This window comes from Phoenix dactylifera, chromosome 10 (genome assembly GCF_051530095.1).
Source record: "Phoenix dactylifera cultivar Ajwa chromosome 10, Ajwa_hap1_PhDact_Kaust_v1.1, whole genome shotgun sequence".
Taxonomy (NCBI): domain Eukaryota; kingdom Viridiplantae; phylum Streptophyta; class Magnoliopsida; order Arecales; family Arecaceae; genus Phoenix; species Phoenix dactylifera.
Window position 1 is genome coordinate 31,800,789 of NC_143199.1, and position 12,613 is coordinate 31,813,401.

General features: G+C 38.2%; 1 protein-coding gene across 8 annotated transcripts in view; it reads right to left on the reverse strand.

Annotated features, from left to right (window-relative positions):
* The window catches only part of LOC103706968 (CLIP-associated protein), a 29,579-nt gene extending 18,291 nt beyond the window's left edge, over nt 1–11,288 (reverse strand). For 5 of the 8 annotated variants that reach the window (XR_016396725.1, XM_089925933.1, XM_039115325.3 and 2 more), the window contains exons 1-11: nt 10,804–11,288; nt 9,622–9,777; nt 9,430–9,492; nt 7,710–7,778; nt 7,388–7,553; nt 6,815–6,976; nt 4,623–4,720; nt 3,747–3,821; nt 3,590–3,658; nt 3,436–3,521; nt 3,232–3,349 (exon numbers count right to left, since the gene is read on the reverse strand). Coding sequence is in view for 7 of the 8 variants with exons in the window: in XM_089925933.1 (XP_089782059.1) it covers nt 3,232–3,349; nt 3,436–3,521; nt 3,590–3,658; nt 3,747–3,821; nt 4,623–4,720; nt 6,815–6,976; nt 7,388–7,553; nt 7,710–7,778; nt 9,430–9,492; nt 9,622–9,777; nt 10,804–11,136 (1,395 nt within the window). In the remaining variant the exon portion in view is untranslated. The remainder of the gene's footprint in view (nt 1–3,231; nt 3,350–3,435; nt 3,522–3,589; nt 3,659–3,746; nt 3,822–4,622; nt 4,721–6,814; nt 6,977–7,387; nt 7,554–7,709; nt 7,779–9,429; nt 9,493–9,621; nt 9,778–10,803) is intronic. The other 3 variants (XM_089925934.1, XM_089925932.1, XM_089925935.1) reach the window with 2 other exon arrangements.
* Nucleotides 11,289–12,613: the final 1,325 nt, after the last annotated feature.

Genomic DNA, 12,613 nt, shown 5'->3' on the forward strand with positions numbered 1-12,613 from the left:
CACCCAAAATAAAAGAAGGGACATTTTTCCAACTTACTCATGAATTCTGTATTTCAGATGATTAATCCTGTACAATAATCTTATTAGCTGTATCTTCTGATGACATCAACATCAATTTCATATAAAATAGTTACCTCAAACATATTCGCCGAACTGCTCTGCTTCCATGAGTTTCTGCAGGCAGGCCTTTTTTTTTTAACTTAGCGGAAGGAATAGGTTTGTTACAATGAGGTGCTCTATACAAGGTTTATGAGGTGTTCTATGCAAGGTTGTGTATCAAAAATTCCTTGGAGGCAACAAAACACATTGTTTTTGTTCCTAGAGGAAAGATACACAAACAGACACTAAAACAATTTTGTCGGGGTACAACAGCAAAGTACTGGGATGGCATAGGTCCTTGCAATCTCCATATTCTCCCACCTTGGTTGCTTGGTCACCCCCACCCCTTGGAGTACTCAAAGTTAATTTCAATGGGTCAGGAGGCATTCTGCAGCAGGAGCTGGATTTCTTATAATTGACTGCTATGGGAAGCTCATCTATGGAGAACATCTTAGCTCCTCTATTGGGCTGGAAGCCAGATTGATTGCCGAATTTTGGGGGTGGGGAGGGGGGCTGGAGGGGCATAGAGTCATTTTGAGTTGCCAGTAATAAATATATATAACCTCTTAGGTTGGCTGGACAGAGAAAGGGGAGACGGAGCCCAGACTAATACCGGGACATAGGGTAGCCGACCAATTCGAAAGATCATCCAACGTAATTGAAATAGCTAAATTGGGGGTTGTTTGGTCAAGTAATGGAAACTCTCAGTGTAATCTTTTCCTTCCATCTTTCCACTAATACTCTATTAGAGAGTTATCAATACTCATCAAATTTGTTCCTATCTAATGGAACATTATTGGATCAAATAACAGACATTTTTTGAGAAAGAGATGGCTTTTCCCAGATGAAATGAAACATATGGAAGTCTTTTTAGAATGGCAATTCCTCACAATCACTCCCTGTGATTCTGCAGAACCATGGTAAGTAGGATCTCATCTCTCTCTCTCTCCTCTGTTGATCAAGACCAACTTCAGCCACTATTGCTAGAACAGGTTACTTAGACTGAGAAACAGAGATACTTTTCTCTGCTATGCTACTTTCCTCTTTCTTCCCTGTGGGCATTCCTTTCCTTCCAATAGAGCCAAACAGTCTTGTCCAGAACTGTGCTGCTCTTTATGTTTATGAGGCAACTCAGATCTGGGTGGAAGGCAATTCTTTAACAGTTATTAATTAGATTAGTGGCTCAGGCTCCCACAACACCTTGCTCTGCTACAAGATATTTGGCAGATCAAGGAATTTTCCAAGTTTTTAAGGCTGCTTATATACAGAGAAAGGGCAACCAATCTCTTCCTTCTGATTTTTGTTCGTCCCTTCACGGATTCTTTTGGTTTTACATTTTTCAGATTTTGATTTCTTTTAGAGGCAAGCCTCCCAGCCAAGGTTCGCCGTACCGGTACCGAACCCCGTACCGGTACTGCACTAGTATAGGCGTACCGAGTGTCGGTACGGTACGGTATGCTCGGTACCGACCGTACCGACATTGGTGTACCGATACCGGTACCCATCGGTACGGGTACGGTACGCTCGGTACCGACCGGTACAGCGAACCTTGCTCCCAGCCATTGTCAAAAGAAAAGAAAACGAGAGAGCCTTGCCTCATGCTCTTCAGCAATTAGAAAACTTGCAAATACTCATAATAGGTGAACTCACAAATTATCTATCATAAAAATCACCAAAGCATCTAATCTCTATCAATGTATGAGATACCAGTACCGGCACCCGTACCAGTTGGCCGGCAGTACGCTACCATTCCAGCACATACCGAACAAAGGAAATCATGAGAGAGAGGGGGAGAGGGAGAAGGAGAGAGAGGAAAAGAGAGAGGGAGGGAGAGAGAGAGAGAAAGGGAGAGGGAGGGTGAGAGGGAGAAAGAGGCAGAGGAGGGTCGGAAGCCCTCGTCGGCCGTCCTCTGCAAGGGTTCCCCTGTTTTGAATGAAACAGGGGGGGCTTTTTTCTATTTTTGTAATTTAAACTAAAATCGGCAACCTAGGGGAACCCCATGCAGAGGAGGGGCCACAAGGGCTTTCAACCCTCCTCCACCTCTCTCCCTCTCTCTCCATCCCTTCCCCTCCCTCTCTTTTTCCTCTCTTCTTCTCCCTCTCTCCTGTTTCACCAGATTTCTTAAACCAAGTGGTGGAACCATGCCAGTCGACCCTCAATACAGCTCGGTACGCTTCAAACCGAGCAGTTTGAGATGGCACAACCTCCCTTGATCTCAATTATAGATTCTTTAGGGTGTCTCAGAAGAACACAATTTAAAATAGTGCCTTGATAATGGTTGTGGAGCCTCCCCCCACAAGGGGAGGGAGTTAATGTTTTATTCATGCACATGCCTGGTATTTACAATGACATAATCTAGCGATTGTTCCATTATAACTAGTGTTTTTTATGACATTCAAGGATCATTTGATTAAATAAATATTTTAAAATTCCAAATCTCCATGCTAATTTAGATAACGAGTTTTTATTCTGTACATAATGATATAAATGAAGTCATTACCTTTTTTTTGCTATTTCCTGCAATAACAAAAAATGATCAACCTTATAGCATCAATTCTTCTATTTCAAAAAAAAAATCTATTTGAAGACTTGACTGTGCAAATAATGGCTGTTATTTTTGTTAAAAATAGTCAATACTAGTTCCAGAGGGCATCCATGATTAGACAATATTGGCGCTACTAAGAGACCAAGATAAGGTTATTTCAAGAAAGTCATCAAATGTGAAAAGGTTAATGGAAAAGCTTAAAAAACAAAAGTTTTGAGCCATAGCTGATGTGTGAAATGAGCTTTTTAGCTTCACAAATCAAAGAAAATAAGTGAGAAACTCATCAAACATTAGCATAAAAGGGGGCTTGACATGAAGATATTCTCAGAGGCAAAAATCCTTCAATATGTCATTTGCTCATGAGAGAGGGAGGGAGGAAGGGAGGGAGGGAGAACCCTTTGTATTTTTTGAAGAGGAAAAAACTTCTAAAATATCTTTGATTGGGCTAGAGGGTCATATTGCCTATTAAATTAAATATCTAATTTTCAACCTCTTTGTTCATTCCTAGTCAACTAAATATAACCAACTCCCTAATTCTTATGTACATGCTGCTGTATGTATATAGTTTTTTCAATCATATCACATACCTCACTCATTGCATCTGCTACACAGCACTTTATAAGGTCTTCATATAGATCAGCCGATCGTTGTATTTCTGAAGCATCAGCCCAGTACTCTAGTACTAAAATTGCATACTCACAACACCTGCAACAATGTGACACATTTTAACAGAAGTTAGCCCACATCATATCTTTCACTTAGAAATCATTTATCTAGCAAAATGATCTTACCTAACACGAAGAACTGAACTTCGGTCATTCTTGGCACAATCAGCAAGCTTCGGAAGGACCCGTGCAACCTTACAGTTGCGCAACATCTGGAAAAGTCACTACATATTAGAACACAGGGAATGAAATCGCATATGGAAGTGCTAAAGTTCCATACCGTCTTTATGCAGTTGTCTGCTGACTCCGCAATCACAAGAATGGTTACAACAACAAGCTTAAAAAGCACCTAACATGTTTATTTCCATGAAAATTCAGTAGATGCTTTAAGCTCTTAGACCACGTTCTGCAAATGGAAAGGGAAACAACAAATTTACCGGAATGAACATCTCAGCACAAGCCTCGAAGTCTCCTAAAAGTTCCTTTGACAAGAAGCTTAACACATGGCAGGCCTAAACAAAGCATATACAATTAGTAAAATATAGAGATTGAATACCAACTATCATCTTTTAAATGCAAGTAATCTAGGAAACTTACCAAAATGTGAAACTTTCATTTCCAAAGCAGGTGTTTGCAAATGTAAATCAATGGATTACTAACTTGTTTACAGGTGAATACATATTATCTTAAACCTGATATATTGTGTTCAAGTGATTAATGGAAACCTGAACTAAATTGTGTTCTGGCATAGGATTTGGACCTGGATTTTTTCCCTATCCATTGTCATTGCTTCCAATTTGGTCGGGTCATGAACTATATTATCTTAATCCAAACCATGTAACTTTTTGTCACAGCAGATGAATACATAATGTAGCAGAAAAAAAATCTTTCATGACTTGAAAAATAGCATGTCCAATCTATGTGTGCTACCAAAATCTTACACCTGATTGATCCATATCATAGATTATGTCTTCGTATAATCTATGTGTGCACCCAAACCATTGCATAGCACACCAATGACGTTTTTGCAAGTAGCAGTCAATTTGTCAGAATGACTCCAGCAGGACTAGCAAAAATGCCCAAAGAAAACATTCCACAAGAGGACACAATATGGGAATCCAAAACATTTCAGTTTAGCAAAAGCTTTTTTTTTCCTTTGATACTCAAATGATCATGAGACAAATAAAAGAATATTGTAAAATAACAAAAGTTCATTAAAAAATTTAATCCAAATAATGTATATTTGCTTAATCACCAACATAAGAAAAAGTTCATCATGATAAATAAACCATGATAACTGGGGCCCAGTATACCTGTTTAACTATACTCGATCGTCGATCAGATAGCTGAGTGCTTAAAGGAGTTACAAGTTGCCTTAAGAGCATGGGGAATGATGGATAATCCATGGCACCTGATAGAATATAAATCAGACTTGAAAAGGATTACATGAGATAGAAGAAAAAATGACCACATCCAAATTTTAAGAATAATATCTTCATTGAGATATAATTTGTCCAAGGATACAATCTAAAAGTGAGAATAAGCCAAGAAAGTCATGAAACAACATTCAGCCTTAAAAACATCCAAAATAAAAAGCAGGTGATTGCAAGCCCTACTAACAAACGTTATTTTATGAATAACAGAAAGATAGAGAAAAACACTTGCTGGACATCCATTCAAGTATGCTCTGCATATGCTCATTATAAGGTTGCTAGCAAGAAGTCATCGGTTAAGGGAAGGAACAGATGACCGCCTCAAAAAATAACGAAAAATGATATTGGTCATTGAAATTTAATCTTTTCAAGATGACAGATATCGAACATATAACATTTTCCACTTCGGTAAATAATCATCTACTTGTAATAGGTGCTTTAGTTAGACATGGACTTTAATCCAAAAAGAACATGTATTTCATGAGAGCAAAGTGAAAGCAAGAAACAATATGTTACTTGCCAAAACTTTATCAAAACTGAAATCAGCAACTGACCTCATGTAAATTACCAACAGACATATTGCAAATCCTAAGGTAAACCAAATTCCATGTGAAAGTACCATTTGCAATTACACTTTTGAGATTCCAAAATTCATCCCTAACATGCATGAATTCAGTGGGTTAATCTAAAGCTCTGCTTCTGGTGTTTAACTGCAAATGCTAGACAATGCAGATGATAATTAATCATTCAAGAATTAAACCCAAGACAATCTTTCAAGAGAGATTCATTAATCATAGTTCATGCAACATCCATGACACACAGGCATCATATTCTGATCATGCATTATCAATCCAAGAGTGCAAAATAATATCATTTAAACCACAGACAACCACCATAACTAAACAGCAAGGATGAGATGCATCTTTCCCTATCTGTCTTACACATGGCCATCAAAAGATGGGTGCCAAACTGAAAATCCTACAGTAAAATTGAAGTCAAGTTTATGGGGTATGCTACAGAAGCAATGAAAAAAATTAGGTTTTGTTTTACTCAAGCTTTTGGTATCTTGGGATTTATAGAACCAAAGAAAATAAGAATGCTTAAAGAGTCATGATTTGTTTAAAGCTTCTTACACTCAGGTCTATATTTTTTACTTATTCAGTAATATAAGTTTTTCTGGAAAAGCAAAGTTCATCTCTTCATCAGTCAATTCACTTCATCCTCCCATCAAAGAAAATGTAAAAGAAAAGGTAGTTATTGTTGCAGTCCTGTTAACCAAGATTAGAGATACATGTCCTTGGTTGAAGATAGGCTGCGGAAAACCCCAGATCTGAAAGGACAGAATTTTTTTTGAGCGATTTGACAACTGTGAAGGTCATTTTTCTTGTAGAGCTTAATGAAGATCCAATTTGCAGTATGAATAGTTACTCAACTAGCACCCCTTAATTGTTTCATTCTAAATTTTCCAATTGGCTGACTGGTTTATGACAAAGCACCCTCCGTAGTACAAGAACCCAAACAATGCTGATGTTCAACCAGTGGAGCGAATGATTGTTGATGCTTATGAACATCAGAGACGTAAGAGCAAACAAGACACTTCACTGTGATGGAAAAGGTAGCCCATGCCCCATTTTAATTCATCAAATCATGTTCTCTTCACCAATTATTTTACAGCAAGCACAGAAGAGCATCCAAACAGACAAAAATATGATACCAACAACATCACAACTTCTAGAACGTAGGACATGAATACTAATGTATAAACATGAAACAAGACCAATACATCTCAGGCATAAAACTGCCTATTTCTAGTATAACATTAACATCATCTATCAAGAAAAAGAAGAACCCAACAAACAGCATTTTAAATGAAGCTACCTTGAGTAATTCGAATAAATTCACACATAGAGAAGGAGCAAACATATGAATGCCTAATGGAAATAAAAGAATAAGCAATTAGTTGTGCAATGCGCCATAATCAGAGACAGAAGTGAATGGAATCCACCGAAAGATTCAAGAAATTTTAATCTATATGCACATGCTCAAGAATAAAGAAATTGAGTCAGCAAAACCTCCAAAAACAAGGCCTTCAATTCTTTGCATGGCAGCTATTCGGATTGACCAGTCTTTCTCTGGTACAAGTGTAGATGCAATTTTCTCAATTTCCCTTGCCAATTCCTTCTCAGTATAAAATTTGATAGGATCTATTGGCTTTTCAGTTATATCACTCTCTCCTGTAACCCAGCCACAAGAACCAATTAGTGTTAGCTATGCATCATCCGATGCATGATAACAAGGTACATGATGCAGATTGCCATAAAATGAATATCAGTAACATGAAAGATTGTAACATAACTTCCTAAGAAGCATTGGTCAGTAGTATGGTCCTCTCATGAGAGTAACAACTTTGCAGAGTATATCACTCAAAAGCAAATACATGCCGAAAATAAGATGCAAAATGAGTCTCCTTGGAAAGGAAATATAGGAAATGTGAATAAGCCACCACTGCTGATATTTCAGTCATCAAGCCATTGATATAACCAAAACGTCAACACTTCCTTTATTTGGCACAGAGTGCTAGTATATATCTTTTAACTTGAACATTGGATACTCCAAAGCATTAAAGTTATAGCAGTATAACTGACCTCCAAAGAGTGAGCTTTCCCTTGTTATGCTCTTATTCCTTGGACTGCTCCTTTTATGACCAGCATGTAAAGATTTTGCTTCTGTAGGGATGAAATTACTTCCATGCCCATCTGAATGGTGAGCCTTTGGCTCTAGTTTCTCCAACCTAGCACTAATTTCTTTCATCTGCAGTATTATGCATTAAGTCAACAGATAGATCTACCATCTTGAGTATCAAGCATAATTGTAAGTAGTCAAGGACGTCAACAAGACAAGGCAGTACTGATTGTCCCAAAAGGAGGCATACTGACATAAAAATTTTCAATTTTTTCAAATGATTACCATAGATAAAGGGAGATTTTGGTGCTGCAATTCATCATGAATTTGCGGTCCAAATTGTGTGTACATCTCCTACAGGGAAGAACAACACAAACTTTTATAGTCAACAGGCTCGCATCTTTTAATAAATGGAACGAAAAAAAGGCAACCTAGCTAGCAATAACTCGTATCGAAGTGCATAATAAACTATGCGACAAGAGTACCCTGGAATTTGTGTCCACCGTGTCTGACATGCAACCCAGGGTCAGATTTTTACAATAATTATAAGTTTATAACCATATATAACCTGTCCAGTTTAAAGATGTCGTATACGAATGTTTACACATATAAATGCTCCATGTAGTGTTGAAGGTCAAATGAGGCAATGAAAGCTATTCAATCTAGCTATACAAACCAATAAGGTAGTAAACTATGATCAAATAATGTCAAAATATTGAATTATTAATGACAGCATCAGCTGATCACCTATTGATGATATTTTGGAATAAGACATAATTCGGACTTGCTGTACGAGTAGTAACAGAAATAACATATAGACAGGCATGATACAATTGTTTACATCCTAATATCAGGAAATTAAGCCAACATGGCTTCCTAAATAAATAGAGTTTGATGGGCAAATGAAGAAGAATTAAATTTTGATGATCAAAGGATAACTGTTAGTGGAGAAGCAGAGACATATGAACTTTTTAATCCATGAGAGCAAGTGCCTCAAAGATTGTGAAATATCACTTGTAGCTCCTAAAGCATCAGTGAACTCAACATCCCTTCGAACCCTCACATAGAAATATTTCAACATGAAAGACAAACACAGCTGGATGGTGAAGTTAATTGGTACACGGAAGGTTCATTAGCAACACATGAAGAACGTATCGTAGATGTAACAAACAATGTAGGTAATTAATGGCCATCGATGTGGACGAGCGAAGGCTTAGTAACAGAATTGAATTGATTTAAAGAAATATGAGAATATAATGACAGTTTTGGGATATGTTGGCAAATAGGATATCTTGATTTTCTATAGAGTATTTGAAAATAAAAAAAATGACTAGAAAATTCAAGACATCGAGTCAAACAGGGAAAACATTGGTTTATTAAGTTTGTGGGTTGCAATCAGGTTATCATTTAGATTATCCATGCATTTGATCTAAACAACTACTGGATAATATGATTACAAGAATAGAGCAAAAAGAAAATAAGAAAGAAATAAAGACAAATGATGGGGAAGTTCCAGAACAAGGAAAAGAGAAAGGACATGAACCCATCATAAAAGATAAGAAATACTACTCAATAATTAAATCTTAAAGTACAATATCTGAGTCATCTTATAACTCTATATATAACGAAACCAAAACCCCTCTAAAAGGACACAACTAATGAATCTAGGACTCCTGCTTAAACCTATCTAATAGCTATGCAAATTTTTGCACCAGTTATTTTTCCTTAACACTTCTATAATATTAACTTTATGATGAACTGCTGTCTTATAACAACATTGTTAAAGAACTATATTATAGCAGGTAAACAAGAATACAACTTATATCTTGCTTGTGCTAGGGTCAGCCAACATGTGATGTAGGCAGGCATTTACTAAAAGACAAGGATAAAGGCCAAAAGTAAGTGTACAGTTGCCCTGTGGATAATAAGTTCAGAAAATAAAGAAATCAATTTTGCAAGGTATAGGTAAGCATAAACAAAAATAGCAGTGCTTGTATATCCTAACCTCGATACACAATGTAGCAGCTTCTCTAACACTAAAGTTTGAGTCATTAAACAACTGCAAAATCTGGTAAAAGCCAATGTAAAATAATTAAACAAATTTGATTTTATAAATTGTAAGAAGAGAAACAATAAAGACGCATATAGAAAAAGCCCTAGGAAAGGCATGAAATCAGAAATCAAGAGCCACACATACAGGAGGAAGTAGAACTCGCTGAAGAGGGAGTTCTGTGGAACCAAAAAGGCCAACCGCGGATGTAACTGTACGTGCGAACTCTTCGCGGACTCTCCAAGTTTTGTGAGTCCAAGCATAACTCCCAGCTCTTTCCACAATAATTGTTGGCGAGGAGACCTAATTTGCACATAAACTTCGACGTTTTAGTAGTTTTTTTCTTTGTATTTTGTGTTATGGTTTCTTTCTATGGATAATAGCAGAAGAATAACATTTGCCTGAAGTATTAGGTAGAAGAAGCACAACAATAGGCTGCTACAAGGAAAGAATAAGTCAAAACAAAACAACAGGATGGTGGGGGGAAGCCTGCCCATAACAAAAGGATAGCACAAACTTCCATCTCAACATTCTTGTAATTTGTATAAGACTATCAAAGAGATTCCATTAAGAATGACATCAGACATCACGGAAATTCGTAATCTTAAAAAAGATTAAAGTACCAACCAAAAAGTAGCACTAAGCAACCAAAGAAGTCATTATTCAAGCACAAAACTGAAAATTCTGAAATATGTGTTACATTTTTATGGGCGCCACCAATTTTAAAATCACTTGCTACCTCCACATGGCATTATTATCATTCTTGAAAATCAACAAATCACTTTCCTACTAAATTTATTGGTTATCATATTAGATTGCATATGTGGCTAACTAATCCAAGGGCTGCCACAGGATTTATTATTTCAATTTTTAAGATTCACATGTATACAATTGTTGGTTAACAGTTCCATAGGACTTCTCTTATTGCTATTTTCATCCAAGTATATGGGTTTATGGCAGAATGATCCACCCAGATAAGGCATTTTGATTATTTCTATATGAAAGATGACAATACTTATGTCATGAACCATAAAGCTACCAAACCTTTTGTCAACTATAAATATATTTTAAAAAAAAAATCAACTCATTTCAAATATAGCTTCCTAAGTAAATCGATAAAAATATACTAACAAGAACATAGCAATCCATTGTTTAAACCCAAAAGTTGAGAAGTTCAAGAACATGAAAAGTGGTAGAGGAGGGGTTAGAGAACTACAATGCCCTATTGCCTTAATCTTCGTCCCTTCTTGTCCAACCCAAGTTACTCAGAATCAAAACTAATATAAAGAAAAGAAATAGACCGGTAGAAGACATCAGAGAAGTCCTAACCTCCATGACGGTGATCAGCAGCTGCCTCGCCGCATCCCGTACGGGCTGCTTCCCGTCCCCGAGTCTCTCCACGATGGCAGGGACGAGTGCATTGAGGTGGAGCTTGAAGTGTTCCCCGGAGAGCACGGCCGCCGAGGAGAGGGCCTGGAGCGCCCCCTGGGAGACCCGGAAGTTGCCTTCCTTGAGGAGATCCATGCAACAGTCGACGAGGGACGCGACCTCGGCCGGCGAGAGGCTCTTCCTGGACGCCTCCAAGAACTGGTGTAGGCGCTCCACCCCGGCCATCCGCTCCTTGGCGTCCTTGGCCCTCGCCAAGTCCAGCGCCTCCTCCATCGTGGCCCGGAGGCGAGGGAGACGATCTCTAGGGTTAGGGTTTCGGGAGCCTGTGGAACGAGGGTTTGGCTCTGGTAATGGACCGAGGGGCCGGACTTGGCGAAGGAGGGCGGAGGGGGGGAGTGGAGGGAAGAGAAGGGAAGAAAAGGACGGAGATCGCTGACCCTCGATCGGCGAGAATATAAATAGGCAGATGGACCCAGGTGAATTAGCCACTCATGTTTGCAGGATTTACCACGAATGCCACTCCGTTCTTGGATTTTAACTTTTGACGATTTACTCGGAAAAGATATGCCCCATTCGCTGACCTGATATTACAATATTACCACTGTCTTCTTGGAAAGCGAATACGTAGGATGGTCAGTCACTGTCCGGGGTTACGGCGTAGAAGTATCTACAGAATGGGTAAAATCTGCCACCCCCTCCTCTTTCTTTTCTTATTCTTTTTTTTTTTTTTTTAAAGCACATAATTCATACAATTTTAGCATGGATATATCCAAAAAATATCGAAAAACAATCTATTCTGAAGCGCTCTAAACAGCTCTCTCTCCAATTTACAGGACACCTCTAAAGTGATTAACCACATACAATTATTTTCTATTTTCAGAAATAAACTGGACGGCAGATATAGATAGAACATTAGATCTGCTTATCTCTCATCTCTAGAATGGATCACAGAACTCGATCATTCCACTAACGAGATTCTCTCACATTTACATATCAATTAGTCCGACACCACTTATCAATCATATATCAAAGAACAATACATAATTAAAAAAAATGAGGCTTCTTGAGCAAAAAAATAAAATGCCTCTCGTCCAATTTTATATTAGCTAGATAGGTGAGTGCTAAGAAAGGATATATATATCCATGGAGAGAGAGAGATGATATTTATTTATTTTTCTGGTCCTACCCAACCATCCATTATATTATTTTTTTTCTTAATGGATAGAGAAGAAAAAACCTTGATAAGATTACCATAGGGTAACCTAGTCTTTTTATTTTTTTATTTTTATAAAACGTTACCCAGTCTCTTCGGACATTAGTAGACAACCGACAGTATGTGGTATCTCAACCTGGACCATCAATTGGAACGTCAATGCGGGCTTCTTTGGGAAGTTGAGATTGCCGTTTTCAGATGAGGATGGTTCGTTAGGACGTAGCATCGGCCGGTTGGTGCCAGTTGGTGAACAGTCTTCAGAATCCATGATGTAGATAGATACGTTATATTATTATGTAAACAAATGAACCTAATAAATGTGATAACGGGTTGCGAAAAGGACAGCCGCCAACCGCTAGCGGGTACGTCCGAAACGGCAACGGGTCATAAGTCATAACGGGGAGGTCGGCCACGATAACTCCGAAATCCGTGAGTTCTCCTCTGTCCGTTCCCCCGGGGGACACGGCCACAGCGGAGGTGGTTGGAGTATTTGAAAATGGATAGGATGGGCGCTGTCGCCGTCCGAGCACCGTGGTG